This window comes from Salmo trutta, chromosome 13, assembly GCF_901001165.1.
Source record: "Salmo trutta chromosome 13, fSalTru1.1, whole genome shotgun sequence".
Lineage (NCBI taxonomy): Eukaryota > Metazoa > Chordata > Actinopteri > Salmoniformes > Salmonidae > Salmo > Salmo trutta.
In genome coordinates this window covers 53,009,031-53,024,941 of record NC_042969.1, presented here as the reverse complement: position 1 = coordinate 53,024,941, position 15,911 = coordinate 53,009,031, and the positions used below count along the sequence as shown (strand labels likewise).

Genomic DNA, 15,911 nt, shown 5'->3' with positions numbered 1-15,911 from the left:
CATGTGCACTATACACACATGTACACATGTATTTTGTGTTGTAGATATGTGGTAGTGGAGTAGTGGCCTGAGGGCACACACTTAATGTATTGTGAAATCTGTTGTGAAATGTATTGTAATGTTTTTAATTGTATATAACTTGTTTTGTGCCTTAATTGTGTCTCGGCAGCAGCTAATGGGGATCCATAATACATGGAAATACAAATGTTGAGTTTGAAAGGAAGCCAAAACAGAGAGGTCTTTTTAACATCACACGTTACAATAGTGTGTGTGTGTGTGTGTGTGTGTGTGTGTGTGTGTGTGTGTGTGTGTGTGTGTGTGTGTGTGTGTGTGTGTGTGTGTGTGTGTGTGTGTGTGTGTGTGTGTGTGTGTGTGTGTGTGAGAGAGAGAGAGAGAGAGAGAGAGAGAGAGAGAGAGAGAGAGAGAGAGAGAGAGAGAACGAGAGAGAGAGAGAGATCCTAATGATGATAAGAAAATATACCAGGTTGATGAAAAATAACAAATGAGTCAGTCGGGGTGAGTTGTTTCTGAAGTTTCCCCTACATTGTCCTGTAGAAAATACTGTATATGTTATCAAAAACATATTGAGACAAACGATTACAGCTATGTTTGACTTGAATACATCCAGCAACGTGTCCTAAATTACATCAACTACAACTTCAGGCACTGTCTGTATTCATTAACCAAAACAGGAACACTCACCAAAGGTATGAGTACCACAGCGAGTCTCTGGTCAGGTGGTCACTGTGAGTCTGACATTATCTGCTGCATCACAGGCTGGCTAGGCAGTTCAAAACAGAGCCAGGTGTTTGGCACAGATAAAAACATAATATGTTAAGCAGGTAGTATATGACTTATTTATAATGATGTGTCATTATTATATTATATGACTTATGTATAATGATGTTTCATTATTACAGCACGAGTAGTGAGAGAGAGAGCGAGAGCGAGAAAGAGAGAGAGAGAGAGAGAGAGAGAGAGAGAGATGGGGGGCAGAAAGAGGGAGAGAGAGAGAGAGAGAGAGAGAGAGAGAGAGAGAGAGAGAGATGGGGGGCAGAAAGAGGGAGAGAGAGAGAGAGAGAGAGAGAGAGAGAGAGAGAGAGAGAGATGGGGGCAGAAAGAGGGAGAGAGATAGGGCCGCGGGCGAGAAACCTTGGGGAAATCCTCTGCATTATCATTAACAGCAGACTCGTACATTTCCTAAGTGAAATCAATGTATTGAGCAAATGTCAAATTGGCGTTTTACCAAATTACCGTACGACAGACCACGTATTCACCCTGCACACCCTAATTGACAAAGAAACAAACCAAAACAAAGGCAAAGTCTTCTCATGCTTTGTTGATTTCAAAAAAGCCTTTGACTCAATTTGGCATGAGGGTCTGCTATACAAATTGATGGAAAGTGGTGTTGGGGGAAAAACATACAACATTATAAAATGCATGTACACAAACAACAAGTGTGCGGTTAAAATTGGCAAAAAACACACATTTCTTTCCACAGGGTGGTGGAGTGAGAAAGGGAAGCAGCTTAAGCCCCACCCTCTTCAACATATATATCAACAAATTGGCGAGGGCACTAGAACAGTCTGCAGCACCCGGCCTCACCCTACTAGAATCTGAAGTCAAATGTCTACTGTTTACTGATGATCTGGTGCTTCTGTCCCCAACCAAGGAGGGCCTACAGCAGCACCTAGATCTTCTGCACAGATTCTGTCAGACCTGGGCCCTGACAGTAAATCTCAGTAAGACAAAAATAATGGTGTTCCAAAAAAAGTACAAATACCAATTAGGATCTGGCTAAAGATACTTGAATCAGTTATAGAACCCATTGCCCTTTATGGTTGTGAGGTCTGGGGTCCGCTCACCAACCAAGAATTCACAAAAATGGGATAAACACCAAATTGAGACTCTGCATGCAGAATTCTGCAAAAATATACTCTGTGTGCCTCCCGAGTGGCGCAGTAGTCTAAGGCACTGCATCGCAGTGCTAGCTGTGCCACTAAAGATCCTGGTTCGTGTCCAGGCTCTGTCGCAGCTGGCCGCGACCGGGAGACCCATCAGGCGGTGCACAATTGGCCAGGTGTCGTCCGGGTTAGGGGAGGGTTTGGCCGGCAGGGATGTTCTCGCTCTAGCGACTCCTGTGGTGGGCCGGGCGCAATGCATGCTGACACGGTAGACATGTGTACGGTGTTTCCTCCAACACATTGGTGCGGCTAGCTTCCGGGTTAAGCGGGCATTGTGTCAAGAAGCAGTGCAGCTTGGCTGGGTTATGTTTCGGAGGACGCACGGCTCTCAACCTTCGCCTCTCCCGAGTCCGTATGCGAGTTGCAGCGAGGAGACAAGACTGTAAATACCAATTGGATACCACAAAATTGGGGAGAGAAAGGTGGTATAAAGCCAAAATAAATAAAAAATATACAAATATAAAATATCCTCCGTGTACATCGTAAAACCCCAAATAATGCATTCAGAGCAGAATTAGGCAGATTATCAAAATCCAGAAAAGAGACGTTAAATTCTACAACCACCTAAAAGGAAGTGATTCCCAAACCTTCCATAACAAAGCCATCACCTACAGACAGATGAACCTGGAGAAGAATCCCCTAAGCAAGCTGGTTGTCACGTCCTGACCAGTAATAGGGGTTATTTGTTATTGTAGTTTGGTCAGGACGTGGCAGGGGGTATTTGTTTTATGTGGTTCGGGGTGGTTGTGTGTTTAGTAGGGTGTTTGATTTAGTATTCCGGGTTTTGGGCACTGTTCTATGTTTATGTAGTTCTATGTTCAGTCTAGTTATTTGTATTTCTATGTTTAGTTAATTGGGGGTTGAACCCTCAATTGGAGGCAGGTGTTTTCTCGTTTGTTTTAGTGTTTTGTGGGAGATTGTGCTGTGTATAGCTCTGTGCCTTACCGGCCTGTTGTTTAGTCGTTGTGTTTTTGTTGTGTACGTGTTTATTTTGGTTTACCTTCTTTGTCCGTTGAACTAAAAGAAGATGAGTGCACATTTCTCCGCTGCGTCTTGGTCCGCTTTACCCTACGACAACCGTGACACTGGTCCTGGGGCTCTATTCACAAACAGACCCCACAGCCCCAGGACAGGAACACAATTAGACCCAACCAAATCATGAGAAAACAAAAAGATAATTACTTGACACATTGGAAAGAATCAACAAAAAACTGAGCAAACTAGAATGGTCCTACACAAAGAGTACACAGTGGTAGAATACCTTACCATTGTGACTGACCCAAACTTAAGGAAAGCTTTGACTATGTACAGACCCAGTAACCATAGCCTTGCTAATGAGAAAGGCCGCCGTAGGCAGACCTGGCTCTCAGGAGAAGACAGGCTACTGTATATGCAATCTGCCCACAAAATGAGGTGAAAACTGAGCTGCACTTCCTAACCTCCTGCCAAATGTTTTACCATATTAGAGACTTATATTTACCTCAGATTATACAGACCCACAAATAAATCGAAAACAAACCAAATTTTGATCAACTCCCATATCTATTGGGTGAAATACTATAGCGTGCCATCACAGAAAGCAGAATTTGTGATTGTTGCCACAAGAAAAGGGCAACCAATGAAGAACAAACACCATTGTAAATACAACCCATATTTATGTTTCCCTTTTGTACTTTAACTATTTGCGCATAATATGAAATTTGAAACGTCTTTATTCTTTTGGAACTTTTGTGATTATAATTTTTACAGTTAATGTTTTTATTGTTTATTTCACTTTTGTTTATTATCTACTTCACTTGCTTTGGCAATGTAAACATGTGTTTCCCATGCCAATAATGCCCTTAAATTGAATAGAAATTGAATTGAGAGAAAGAGGTAGGGAGGGAGAGTGAGAAGAAAAGGGAGAGAGGGGAAGAAGGTGAGGGAGGGGCGAGAGAGAGGGCGAAAAGGTTTAGGTTCCCTCAGCCAGGTCACATACCGGGAAAGGACATGAGTACAGCTCCACTGAGGGGAAATGCGTCAGTGGGTTCTGACTCACCCTGTCATAAAAAATTCTGCGATAAGGGAAGTCTCCATGGTAATGCCCCCCCCCCCGCCCCCTCACCAACCCGCCACACTCACCTGTGCCTCTCACATGAATTTATTATCACTCTGTCTGCTGATATCACCTCTGATATTCTTGGTGTTTGATGTCTGGGTTCTCCTGCCCTCTAATTTTCGAAATCCATTTGACCCAACGTTTTGGAAATGAACATGAATGAGAACTTGAATCTACACCTCAAGGGCCACAGATTGACAATCATTCTCCTCCTACTATTATTATTTGTTGCTCTTTTGCACCCCAGTATCTCTACTTGCACATCGTCATCCGCACATCTATCACTCCAGTGTTAATGCTAAATTGTAATTATTTTGCCACTATGGCCTATTTATTGCCTTACCTCCCTAACCTTACTACATTTGCACACACTGTACATAGATATTTCTATTGTGTTTTTGACTGTACGTTTGTTTATCCCATGTGTAACTCTGTGTTGTTGTTTTTGTCTCACTGCTTTGCTTTATCTTGTCCAGGTTGCAGTTGTAAATGAGAACTTGTTCTCAACTGGCCTAACCTGGTTAAATAAAGGTGAAATAAAGAATTAAATAAAAAAAATACTCTGGATAGAGAGAAAAAGTCAAGCCAAAAAGGCAAAGGTGAGGACTTTTCCACAGCTGATAGGTGCAACAATAGCTGCCCGGCCACCAATCCTAGGCTTTTAATCACACAATGTCAACATTGACTCAAGAGTGTACTCGGTATGCTTTTCATGCTTTTCATTTGGCCTGGACAGTCATACAGGTCCCACGAACCAGCAAGCTAATTGAGCTAGCATGTGCAAAGAGCCTATTGTGAAGGTGTACACTTTGCAGAGGCCACCTACATAAACCAGGTTACATTTATCACTATGGAACCACCAAAAGGCAAACATTTGACAGGTTTTTTCTCTCCTGTGGTCGGTCAGAGATTTGTTTGAAGCAGCTTTCCAAAGAAGGGTTTATTTGCCTGTAAAGATAGTTTAATAAAGTGGCCTTTCATCTGTCAGGATATTGCATCAGTTATGGGGGGAGTTTGACAGTGGAGATGTCTCTTTTGAATTACACTGTTCTTGAGGAAGGTAGACTGTATGAGCCTAATAATTGAGTTTTAGTCTTCAGCCTCAAGTAGATTACAGACATTTCACATTGTGAGAAGGCATCCATCAAGTGAACCTAACCTTATCAACTGGATAACCATCCCTTGCAGAGAGGAACTAGTAAGCTTCAGCAAATTCACCATCTCCATCCCTCCTCTTTCAGACTTTCTGGCACCATGTGGTTACAGTAGGTAGGCCTACTGTGGAAAGCACAAACATATTTAGGGTCACATTAAGGGGTCCCACAGGGCTCTGTTCTGGGGCCACTCCTGTTCTCTATATACGGTACATGCTGCCACTTGATATATTAATCAGAGGATTTGGACTACACTTTCATTTTTATGCTGACGACACACAAATACACTACGCTGGTTGAGAGACTGCCAAGAGTGTGCCAAGAGTGTGCAAAGCTGTCATCGAGGCAAACAGTGGCTATTTGAAGAATCTTAAATATAAAATATATTTTGATTTGTTTAAAACTTTTTTTGGTTACTACATGATTCCATGTGTTATTTCTTAGTTTTGATGTCTTCACTATTATTCTACAATGTAGAAAATAGTAAAAATAAAGAAAAAACCTTGAATAAGTAGGTGTTCTAAAAACTCCTGTCTCAACTCCAGATGATCCAGAACACAGCTGCCAAGATCCTCTCACAAACTACACAAAAACCCACATCACCCGTTTTATTCAACCTCATTGGCTTCCTGTTCAATACAGGGTTAAATGTAAGATTCTGCTGCTCACCTTTAAGGCCCTCAAGGGTGATGCACCTAAATACATATACCAACTTCTAGCAAACTATTCCCCAGTACGCACACAATGATTATCGGACTCAAACAGCCTGGTCACACCAGCAACAAACCAGTGCAGCATGGGTGACAGGGCCTTCTCACATGTGGCCGCTCAGCTGTGGAATGCGCTATACCTACACATGTCAAGGAGGCCTCTTCAATTTCCTTGTTTAAAACACAACTAAAGACCTACCTATTCAAGCTAGCTTTTAATGTTTGACCGCTTAATCTGCAATATGAATTTTTGGGGTGACCCAACCAAATTCACATAGAAATCTGTTATAGATCTGCCATTCTAATTGAAAGCAAGTCTCATAAGCGGGTGATCTGTTCTATAGGCGCTTTTCTATGCTTTTCATTCTTAAGTTTAGTTTTTTCTTACTTTCCGTTTTGTACACCAGCTTCAAACAGCTGAAAATAAAATATTTTGGGTTATTGAAAATATATTCCCAACGGTTTAGATGGTACAATGATTCTCTACACCATTCATTGCTTGTTTTGTCAGATAAACTGAAATTAGGGAAACTATTCGAATTTTTGCAACCAGGAAATGGCAGAGTGATTTCGGCATATTAGCCATTAAAGTCTGTATTTTGTAATGGTATGATGTATTGTGCTTGCTTTTCAATGTATGGTTGACAACTTTTGTCTGTGTTTTGTTTTCTACCTTATGCGCATTGAGCGTCGGAAATGCAGTTTACAAATGAAAAAGTATTATTATTATTAAATTGATTGGAAACAATCAATAGCAGGTATTCGATCTGGGTTAGGCTAGGCCCTAGTCAGTCTGGTGGGGGGGGGGGGGGGGGGGGGGTCACCGGGTTCACATGAAAGGACCCGCAGACACCGTCCAAACAGTAGGCAAACATTTTTGGGGGGCAGTTGCCTGGTCTCTGGGCTGTCATAAAAAAAACACCCTAAATATGTGAATGTATGATTTTTAACATAATTTGGCCTAATAAAATGTTAGATCTATTCTAAACTAATTTTTAAAAACATTTCCATGAATTCGTTTGCCTTGCAGTCGGCCAACGAGAAGCAAAACAAGAAACAATAGTCAAGAAACAATAGTCAACATTATCCAACGTCACTTCCTTCACATGCAAGTGATCATTATTTACTTATGTTTATTTATAAAAAAATATATATGTACTTTTTCATCGCACCATTTAGAACTGGTCAGAGCACCACCGAGTATATGGACAATGTCCATACCTACAGCATAATTCATAGAGAAAGTATCGTTACTTGGTATGACGCGAGGAGTTATACACCTTATCGTATCCTGGATGAGCGACAGTTTCAGAGTTATTCACCGGATCGTATCCTGGATGAGCAACAGTTCCCGAGGGCCTCGCCCTTCAACCGCTGTCCCCTCCCTGGGGACGTTAGTACCGCTTCGTTTTCCCGCACCTTGCCTCAATGCACTGAAACACGCAGCAAATTACGCAACACTTTATGATCAAATAAACAGTGTGTGTATGTGTGTGTGATGATGATGTATAGATTATTGTTATTTTTTGCTATTATAAGCATATATTTGCGTATTGTTTATTATCACATTAATCTGAACAGAGTTGGGGTCTTATGCGGCGCCACTATTGAGTTTGTGACATAACACCTTTGTTGGAGAGTACACACTATAAAAGGGACTTCTCCATTCGGCCTACGCATTACCTGCTTTTGGTATCAGTCACAGTAATTGTGGATTGTTGCCAGAATCAGTATAATCAGATAAAATGGGCCATCATAATAGGTACTGTATATACCTACTGCCTCCCTTAGAGAGGGTTAGCCATAAAGCTCCTTTAGGCCTAGGCTACATTGCAGTCGAACATATGTTGAAAATGTGTAGAAACAACAGGTTTCTATGGCAATGCCAAGAATAAACCCAATAGGATTTGCTATGATCTTACAGTGCCCTCATTCGGTTTTCAAAGTACATCGCGAGTGCAGTGAGGAGCTTTTGGTGTGATGTAGCCATAGAGTAGGATAGAGGCCTCCAGTAGCCAAAAAGCTATATTAGCATGGGCAGCGCCATTGAGGTCTTCCACCATTTTAATGTAGTCAACTAGGTGGGACTTCCAACTTCATTGGCTGATCCCTCCTGGTGACCCTGTTGGAGTCATGTCCAACTGGGTCATCAGAATGGATCAGCTAATCGTGAAGGATAAAATGTACTACTTCCAAATGGAGATTGCCTCAATGGCGCTGGCCATCCTGTCACAGATGCTATAATGGCACAGATGAGTCCTCTATGTATCTCTATGGATGTAGCCTCTGCCTAGCCTGCAGAGTCCCCGACGACGGGATGTTCTGGTTTTCGGGGGAAATGGAAAAACAACCTGTGACGCGACATCCACTTTTGGCGTTAACAAGGCGACAGTCTATCTTAACCACTCCGCCACATTTACTGGATTGGCTGAACCGTGCAGAAGATAACCTCCCGGCAGTTTGTTCTTGTCAAGACCAGTATGTTCGCGAACTAGTTTCAGACGTTAGGTGTGATGCCTCACATATGACGTTGGGTTGGATTTTTATTGGTTGTTTAGACTTGGTCACATGACCACAAGCTCGAGACGGTGTAGTCTATTTGGAACTGGTATGCTCTGGTCGTTTCTCATTCTGGCATAGCATTTTGTTTATCAACATGTAACTGTTAAAAACAGTAGGCTAATGTAACCGGTAAATAACATTAAGGATCATTTACTCCATGAAAGATTTCACACGGACTGGCCACGTGATTTCAGGTATGGATATGAGTGCCCTTTGTTGTTGTTTTACTTCTCGCTTATATAGCCTTTGATCGTCTAGGCACGCTCCAAACATCGAAACAATGTCATCGCTGTAAGCTTTTGATGAAGGTATATTCATGATCAACGGGTACAATACTCATGCAATATGATATCTAGTTGCCTGGCAAGTTCAGCAAATAAAAACAGGTAAATGGCACAGGCCTACACTGGGTATTCCACCCACATCACTTTTCAATGTCCATAGGCAATTCATTCGTGGTACGACTCCAATTTACTGGCAAGGGAGAAAGAGGAACATAAACATAACATCTGAAACTATATGTTTTATCAGTCTTTATTTCACTATACCATGGATGTGGGAACAACGCATAACTGTGTTTGTCCATGACTTATTGCCAATTACCATGGGGCAAGATCCAAAAAGTAATCTTATCTTCCCTAATGACATGGTGTAGTTGAAGAACCATTTCAAGGGTGAAGCTTGAAATAAATAGTATTTTCTCTAACGCTGACTCACCCCATAAGCATTCTAACTCGTATTTCCCTGCAAATGTAGATTCTTACGAAGAGATAAACAGACAAGGTCAACCACAACAGACCTGTTTTGTGAGAGGCTCCCTGTTGAATTTAGCACTAACAATGTCATTTGTTAGACTAAAAGCATTTGTTATTTTTGTGTGTTACCCAAAATGGTCAACGTGATTCTGTTAATGTTCTGCCTTTTAAGTTCATGTAGCTTGATAGCGCATTCATAGTCGCTAGAGCCCTGCCCTCAGTTGAGACGTGACTTGCAGCCCAGAGACAGCTAATTTAACTTCTCCTCAGAAACTGTTTCAGCTTCTGCTTTTCTGTAACATTTTGTCCAGAAAACGCATATTATCCAATTGGAGACAAATGAAATGTTGCGCCATAAAATGTGCTCTGAAGGATCTCGCATACTGTTTGTCAAATTATATGTGTAGTATGCACTATATAGGCCTGTGCATTATCGTGAACACCTGCCTGCAAACACTCCTGGCCTGTAGCTTTGACATCAGTCATTCTTCTTCTATATTGTTAATGACACCCAGAACTTTCCTATTATGAATAGGTCTTGACACGCTCCTATAGAATTGGAGGGGCAGAGGCAGTGTGGCGACAATGGTGTGTCGTGGCTGGAATAACATTACTGACAGAGTACTGTACTCCACCATTCATTGTGATATAGGGGCACAGTGAGTTAGGTCACTCATCAGGCACCGTAGAGATACAGCTCAACATGGTTCCTGTCACTTCAACGACAAACAGAAAGGCACTTATCCCAAATTCCTCCTGTAAGTTGCTCTGGATAAGAGAGTCTGCTAAGTGACTAAAATGTAAAAATATATAGCTTGGTCTTACATGATTTGATGTCATTTTCTTCTGTTTTGTTTAGAGACTTTTCTGAGCTGCATTTTCTGATCAGAATCCTGAAGAACTTTGTCCAAAGAGACAATACTCTGTAACAATGATTTCTGATATTCCATACGAGAAGGTAAGGTTTTTGTCAGTACTGTTGTCGTAAGTTTTGGTAGACTTTTGTCTTAAGTTTTCTAACTTGTTATTATCTTCTTCTGGTGCAGATGTGTGATGTGGAGTCAAGGAGAGAAGAGTCCTGCAGGAAAGGACAGATGGTATCAAACGTTAATGATATTTACCAAGTAACCTAATGAAAATGGTGTAAAAAGATGATTGAAACCTACAGTCAGACACACACTTTAGTCAGTGGCCAAGGATGTGAGTTAAAGGGTAAAACCCTAAATCAATTTTCACGTATATTTCTAGTCAATCCACCATGCATGGGGTCTGGAAATATCATCATTTAGCATGTGGTTGCATCATAGTTATCAAAGCACCCCGTCTGTCAAAAAATTGCATGCGAGACTTTGCACTTCCACCCTGCTCTTCTATGCCAGTGATTGTCAGAAAGCAGCACGCGCTGGCAAACTCCACCTCTCGCGCTGTTCAACTGACGTTGGGCGTGTAATTCAAGTTATCTTCTGTGACCAATGTTTTCTAGAGCCCTGCCTGAGCCCTACCCATGCCAGCGACATTTAGACCCTACCCAGGCCAGATTGCTTTTGCCCAAAACCCGAAATAACTTCCTCCATTAGTAAATCCATTAGCTGTTCCTCTCTGTGTGTCACCTGCACCCTGCTCGCTCTGCATGTGCTCTGCTCATCGTGGCTCTGCGTGTGTCTGTGAGTATCCATAGTAACGGCTCTGCTTGGGCTGCTTAATGACGAGACTTAAGAGGGCACAGAGCATGGCTGTTAGCTTCTTTTCTTCACTCTAAACTCCAACAACTCGAGGAACATTATTATTTTCTGTGAAATAATCTCTCCTGTCTTATATTTGAGGTTGAAGCACTTTTAACACCTACGCGTTGGACCAAATTCAAACCACACACCAGCCAGTTAGAGAGAGGGGAATCTTGGGAGTTGTAGGAATTGACTCAAACTGGCAACATCAGGACTGATCAGGACATTCAAAGCTAAATATCTACTCGGGCATCGTTTTGAAATGATTTTTTTTTTGTGAATGTGTCTACTATGGACTACTGAAAACAACAACCACTGAATTAGAGGAAAAATAGTCCTTTACCCAGACAGATTCTCACAGGACTCATGGGGATTATATACAACCTCCGTTCCATAACCGTTATCTCATTCCTCTTTGGTCAGGGTGGTTTGGTCACGGTCGCCTCTACATGACTGTGCTCCTCACCCAGCCATCTCTGTGTGTAGTATTATAGATGTCTGCTGGGTCTCACTGGGGTGGCCACTCTGCTATTGGCTGCCCTGTTCCTCCAGACCCTGGTGCTTCCCGTGGTTAACTCCTCCCCAAACAAGCCCGGCTTCAAGGTCCCACTTCCTCTCACTGACACCTGCACCGACCCCTGCAAGTGAGTGGGACAATGCCCAATTCCCACTGTTCATGTGCTCACTGTAAACATCTTATTCTTCTCATTCATACTCTATTATTCTGCAGCTTTAACTCATTTGTGGTTATGTGTTTAACCACCATGGTCATGTTTTGCAGAACAGGTCCTATCATTAACTGTTCAAGGATGTAGTAAAACAATGACGCTTCCTTTCTCTATTCCAGAATCGTTCTGTTGGAGAGCATCCCAGAGGGGTTAGAGTTCAACTCTAGTGTCACCAACCCATCCATCTACCAGGCTTGGCTCAACCTGATTAGTGAGGCTCGCAGTAGCGTGGACATTGCGTCTTTCTATTGGACGCTCACCAACAAAGATACAGGCACTCAGGAGCCAACAGCGAATCAGGTGAGTGTGTTCTGTGATTGGCAGGTAATGCGATGTCAGATCTAACCTGTTGGTAGATGTGGGTTATTTTATTCTAAACAGTTATGTTTTGTCTATAGGGTGAGGATGTCCTGAATAGGCTAGTTCAGGTGTCTGGGAAGCTCTCTGTCCGCATCGCTGTAAATACACCAAGAGAGTCCCAACCTCAGGAAGACATTAATCTCTTAAAAAGTTCTGGTAAGGGGTTCTCTAACTGCATTTCTGTTTCCAATTCCATTGAATTTGTTAAACTAAAGTAAAATGTAAGTTAAATGGACACCAATCAAGCTGCTACCTTCATTAAGGAAGTATTATTCTGTTTGCTTTTTGTTGTGATAATGGTAGCTCTATTTTTTTTAGGTGCTGATGTAAGAGCTGTGAACATGCGGGATTTGACCACTGGAGTACTTCACACAAAGTTCTGGGTGGTAGACAACAAGCACATTTATATTGGCAGTGCCAACATGGACTGGAGGTCCCTTACCCAGGTGAGTCTCCTCTGTGCCCTCAAACCCTGCCTCACCCCCATCATTTCTGTTTGTTTTTTCAACCATTTGAAAAGTTATGCTTGTGGTTTTTGGAGGAAGTAATTATATTTCCTTGTTCTTTTCAAATGTAAACGTATCACAAGTTTGTAGTGGCAGGGTATTGTCTAAAATTAGCACATCAAGTGGTGGGAAAGTAGCTTTGGTTTAATCTGTGAAACATGTCCTCTGTTGCTGTCCTGTTTAGGTGAAGGAGCTGGGAGCTGTGGTGTACAACTGCAGCTGCTTGGCTGCAGACCTGGGGAAGATCTTCCAGGCCTACTGGTACCTTGGGCAAAAAGACACACCCATCCCGTCTCCTTGGCCCAGCAGTTTCAACACTCCTTACAATAAGGACACGCCCCTGCAGCTGCCACTCAACGGCACAGCCTCCAGCGTGTATCTGTCGGTAAGAATTGACTGAAGGTGCACATTTTCAGAGAAAGTAATCCAATAATTGGATCATATAATACAAATTGGACCATTTTTGTGAAATCTGGTTATGTAATTATCCATATTCCTGTTCTCTGGTCCTATGTTCAGCATACTACTATAGTTAATTTGACTGTGCTGTACCCTCAGAGCTCTCCACCATCTTTCTGTGCTGCCGGGAGGACCGGAGACCTGCAGTCTATTCTCAGTGTGATGGAGGACGCACGGGAGTTTGTCTACATCGCTGTCATGAACTACCTGCCCACCATGGAGTTTTCACAACCCAAACGGTAAGCCTTCTATTTTAATGTGTTAACCTCACCAAAGTGTGCGATTTTTTTTTTAATTTTTTTTTTATGTATTCAGTGTATAATTAATAAAGCACACAAGGCTTAACCCATATGACTCTGGCCTAACCCTCTGTGTGGCGTCCACTACAGTTACTGGGCAGAAATTGACACTCAGATCAGACGTGTGGCATACGAGAAGCGGGTGAAGGTGCGCCTGCTCATCAGCTGTTGGGCGAGCTCTTCGCCTGTCATGATCCCCTTCCTGAAAGCCTTGGATTCAGTGCAGGAACCCAAGGCGAAGCTGGATGTCCAGGTGGTGAGTAGGACCTCTCGCTACTCATGCACTTCACTTATCATCCTTAGTATGTCAAGCTCCTCCAGAAGAGCAATTGTTAGATAATAAGCTCTTCTTCACTGTTTTACAGAAACTTTTTATTGTGCCAGTCAATCCAAAGCAGAAAGAAATCCCCTTTGCCAGAGTCAACCACAACAAGTACATGGTGACAGACAAGGTTGCCTACATAGGTAATTCTCTCTCCTAGATAGCATATGCACCAGTCATGCTACTGTATCATTCTGATCAACAATTTCTAATGTTAAAACCAGAGGTAACTTCTCAGAATTTCTGCACATATCAGATCCCATGCACTACAAAATGCAACTCTATTGTGTTTCCCATTGATCACCAGGTACCTCTAACTGGTCTGGAGACTATTTTGTGAACACTGCTGGATCGGCTTTGGTGGTGAACCAAACGGCTGCCCAGTCAGTGGAGCCTACGGTCCAGGCACAACTACAGGCCGTGTTCGAAAGGGACTGGGACTCTGCCTACAGCACCCCAATCCACCAGCACACTGACCTCAAAATGGTGTGTTAGATACAATACTACACTCTAGACCAGTGGTTCCCAACTCCTCGAGTACCCCCAATAGCACACATTTTTGTTGTATCCCCGTCAAAAAAACGACTGATTCAACTCATCGAGGGCCTGATGATTAGTTGACAAGTTGAATCAGGTGTGCTTGTCTGGGGCTACAATAAAAATGTGTACTGTTGGAGGTACTTGAGGACTGGAGTTGGGAACCGCCGCTATAGACTGTTACAGGGCTTGTGTCCTCCAAGCAAGCATGAGGAGGTATAGGATGTAAGCGGGCCAATATAGCATGTCGAAACTGGATTCAAAGTTTTTTGTTGTTGCCAAGTATGCACATTTCTTCTCTCTGTCCCTGTACACTAGTTCTAATCAGCAGCAGTTTCTGGGATGATTTCTTAAATTGCAGCACAATTTTTTTTCTAATTGCAGCAGTAGTAGTAGATATGTACTGTACTAGAAGATGGGTAAAACTATGCTTCCTTCTGCAGTGTGTCTTATCGCCTCAATGATCAATACACAAGCCTGTGTTTTTAATAAACTTTAACTCTTTGGGAATACATCCCAGTGAATCTCAGGGAGATTGCTATATTATTGTGTTGAATGTTTGGACTGACCTTTCTAGGCATGCTGGTTTGATCCTTTTTATTATTTTTCATGTATGATTGGTGTGTTGTGCCTTGTTTTTCTATGTGGCCTAGACTAGGTTTTTTTTCAATTCAATCATTCTGAATCCTTCTTGCTTTCAAACTAGTAGGTTTGCCATAGAAATGTGCAGTAACTGATTTCATATGTGTGCAATAAAGTCTAGAAAACATATTTTTCTGGAATTTGCACTGCGTGGAGCGTGTTTATGTGAGCAGTGCAGTGGAGAATGTTGTCAATGCAACTGTCAAAATAAGTGTTTAAAAGCACTGCACTGTGTGTTATTTGGCAAGCGCTAGTATTGTACGATATTGATTGCATTTTGTACACACTACTTCCTTTTATGCGGTAATGTCCCTAATAAATTGAATTTAAACAGTTGTCTATCATTCCATTTTTAGCAGTTGTATGCACAAGTGTTTGGAATAACTAAGTCTCTTATTTTATTACCATGAAAAATGCATGCAGTCTTGCAAATTATAAATGTATTTATCCATTGTGCAGTCAAATATGAAACTCATTACGACAACATTCTCAGAGGACTGTTTTAAAAAGCGGGTTTACTTGTCTATTCAGGCCTGCTTTGCATTGGCAGAGTGTCTGTTTTGTGAATTGAGGAGATCACATTGAATAAGAGGGGCTGTTGGAAGCCCTCAGCTTTGGTGTGGCACTGGCACATGTATCTGCTGACCCCCTCCCTCCAGGAGACTCTGTAGTGGAGACTCTCTCCTTGACTGTTGGCCTTCCCTGTAGCTCAGTTGGTAGAGCATGGTGTTTGCAACGCCAGGGTTGTGGGTTCGATTCCCACGGGGGGCCAGCACAGGAAAAAAAAAAAAAAAAATGTATGAAATGTATGCATTCACTACTGTAAGTCGCTCTGGATAAGAGCGTCTGCTAAATGACTAAAATGTAAATGTAAAATGTAGGTAGTGCTGCTGCATGGCTACAGCAGGCTGGGGGGCCGTAGCCCAGGTAGAAGGCCACCTCTGGATCCGAGGTCCATGCCAGCCACTATTGGCCACAATGACCGGAGTAGCCTTCAGGTTCAAAAAGGAGAAACTGGATCTCCTGTGGGAGAGTGGGATACCAAAATTACAAAACCGTTCCAGAATTGTAATCCCCACAGTATTTTTTAC

General features: G+C 42.4%; 1 protein-coding gene across 2 annotated transcripts; it reads left to right on the top strand.

Moving 5' to 3' along the window:
* The first annotated feature begins 8,280 nt into the window (after positions 1 to 8,280).
* Positions 8,281 to 15,156, top strand: LOC115206000 (phospholipase D3). 2 transcript variants are annotated; one of them, XM_029772496.1, is made up of 13 exons: positions 8,281 to 8,682; positions 9,896 to 10,001; positions 10,103 to 10,201; positions 10,290 to 10,340; positions 11,454 to 11,611; positions 11,815 to 11,995; positions 12,094 to 12,211; positions 12,374 to 12,501; positions 12,746 to 12,946; positions 13,120 to 13,259; positions 13,410 to 13,575; positions 13,685 to 13,784; positions 13,949 to 15,156. In XM_029772496.1, the coding sequence occupies exons 3-13, from the start codon at positions 10,175 to 10,177 to the stop codon at positions 14,134 to 14,136; spliced, it is 1,458 nt and encodes a 485-aa protein (XP_029628356.1). In that variant the 5' UTR covers positions 8,281 to 8,682; positions 9,896 to 10,001; positions 10,103 to 10,174; the 3' UTR covers positions 14,137 to 15,156. The 2 variants fall into 2 exon arrangements, with proteins under 2 accessions (XP_029628356.1, XP_029628357.1); XM_029772497.1 differs by lacking the exon at positions 9,896 to 10,001.
* The last annotated feature ends 755 nt before the right edge of the window (positions 15,157 to 15,911 follow it).

Coding starts and splice junctions, on each gene's coding strand:
- LOC115206000 (XM_029772497.1), top strand. CDS start 10,175: ATGATTTCTGATATTCCATACGAGAAG. Junction 11,996..12,093: donor AGGAGCCAACAGCGAATCAG/GTGAGTGTGTTC, acceptor TTTTGTCTATAG/GGTGAGGATGTCCTGAATAG. Junction 13,576..13,684: donor CGAAGCTGGATGTCCAGGTG/GTGAGTAGGACC, acceptor ACTGTTTTACAG/AAACTTTTTATTGTGCCAGT.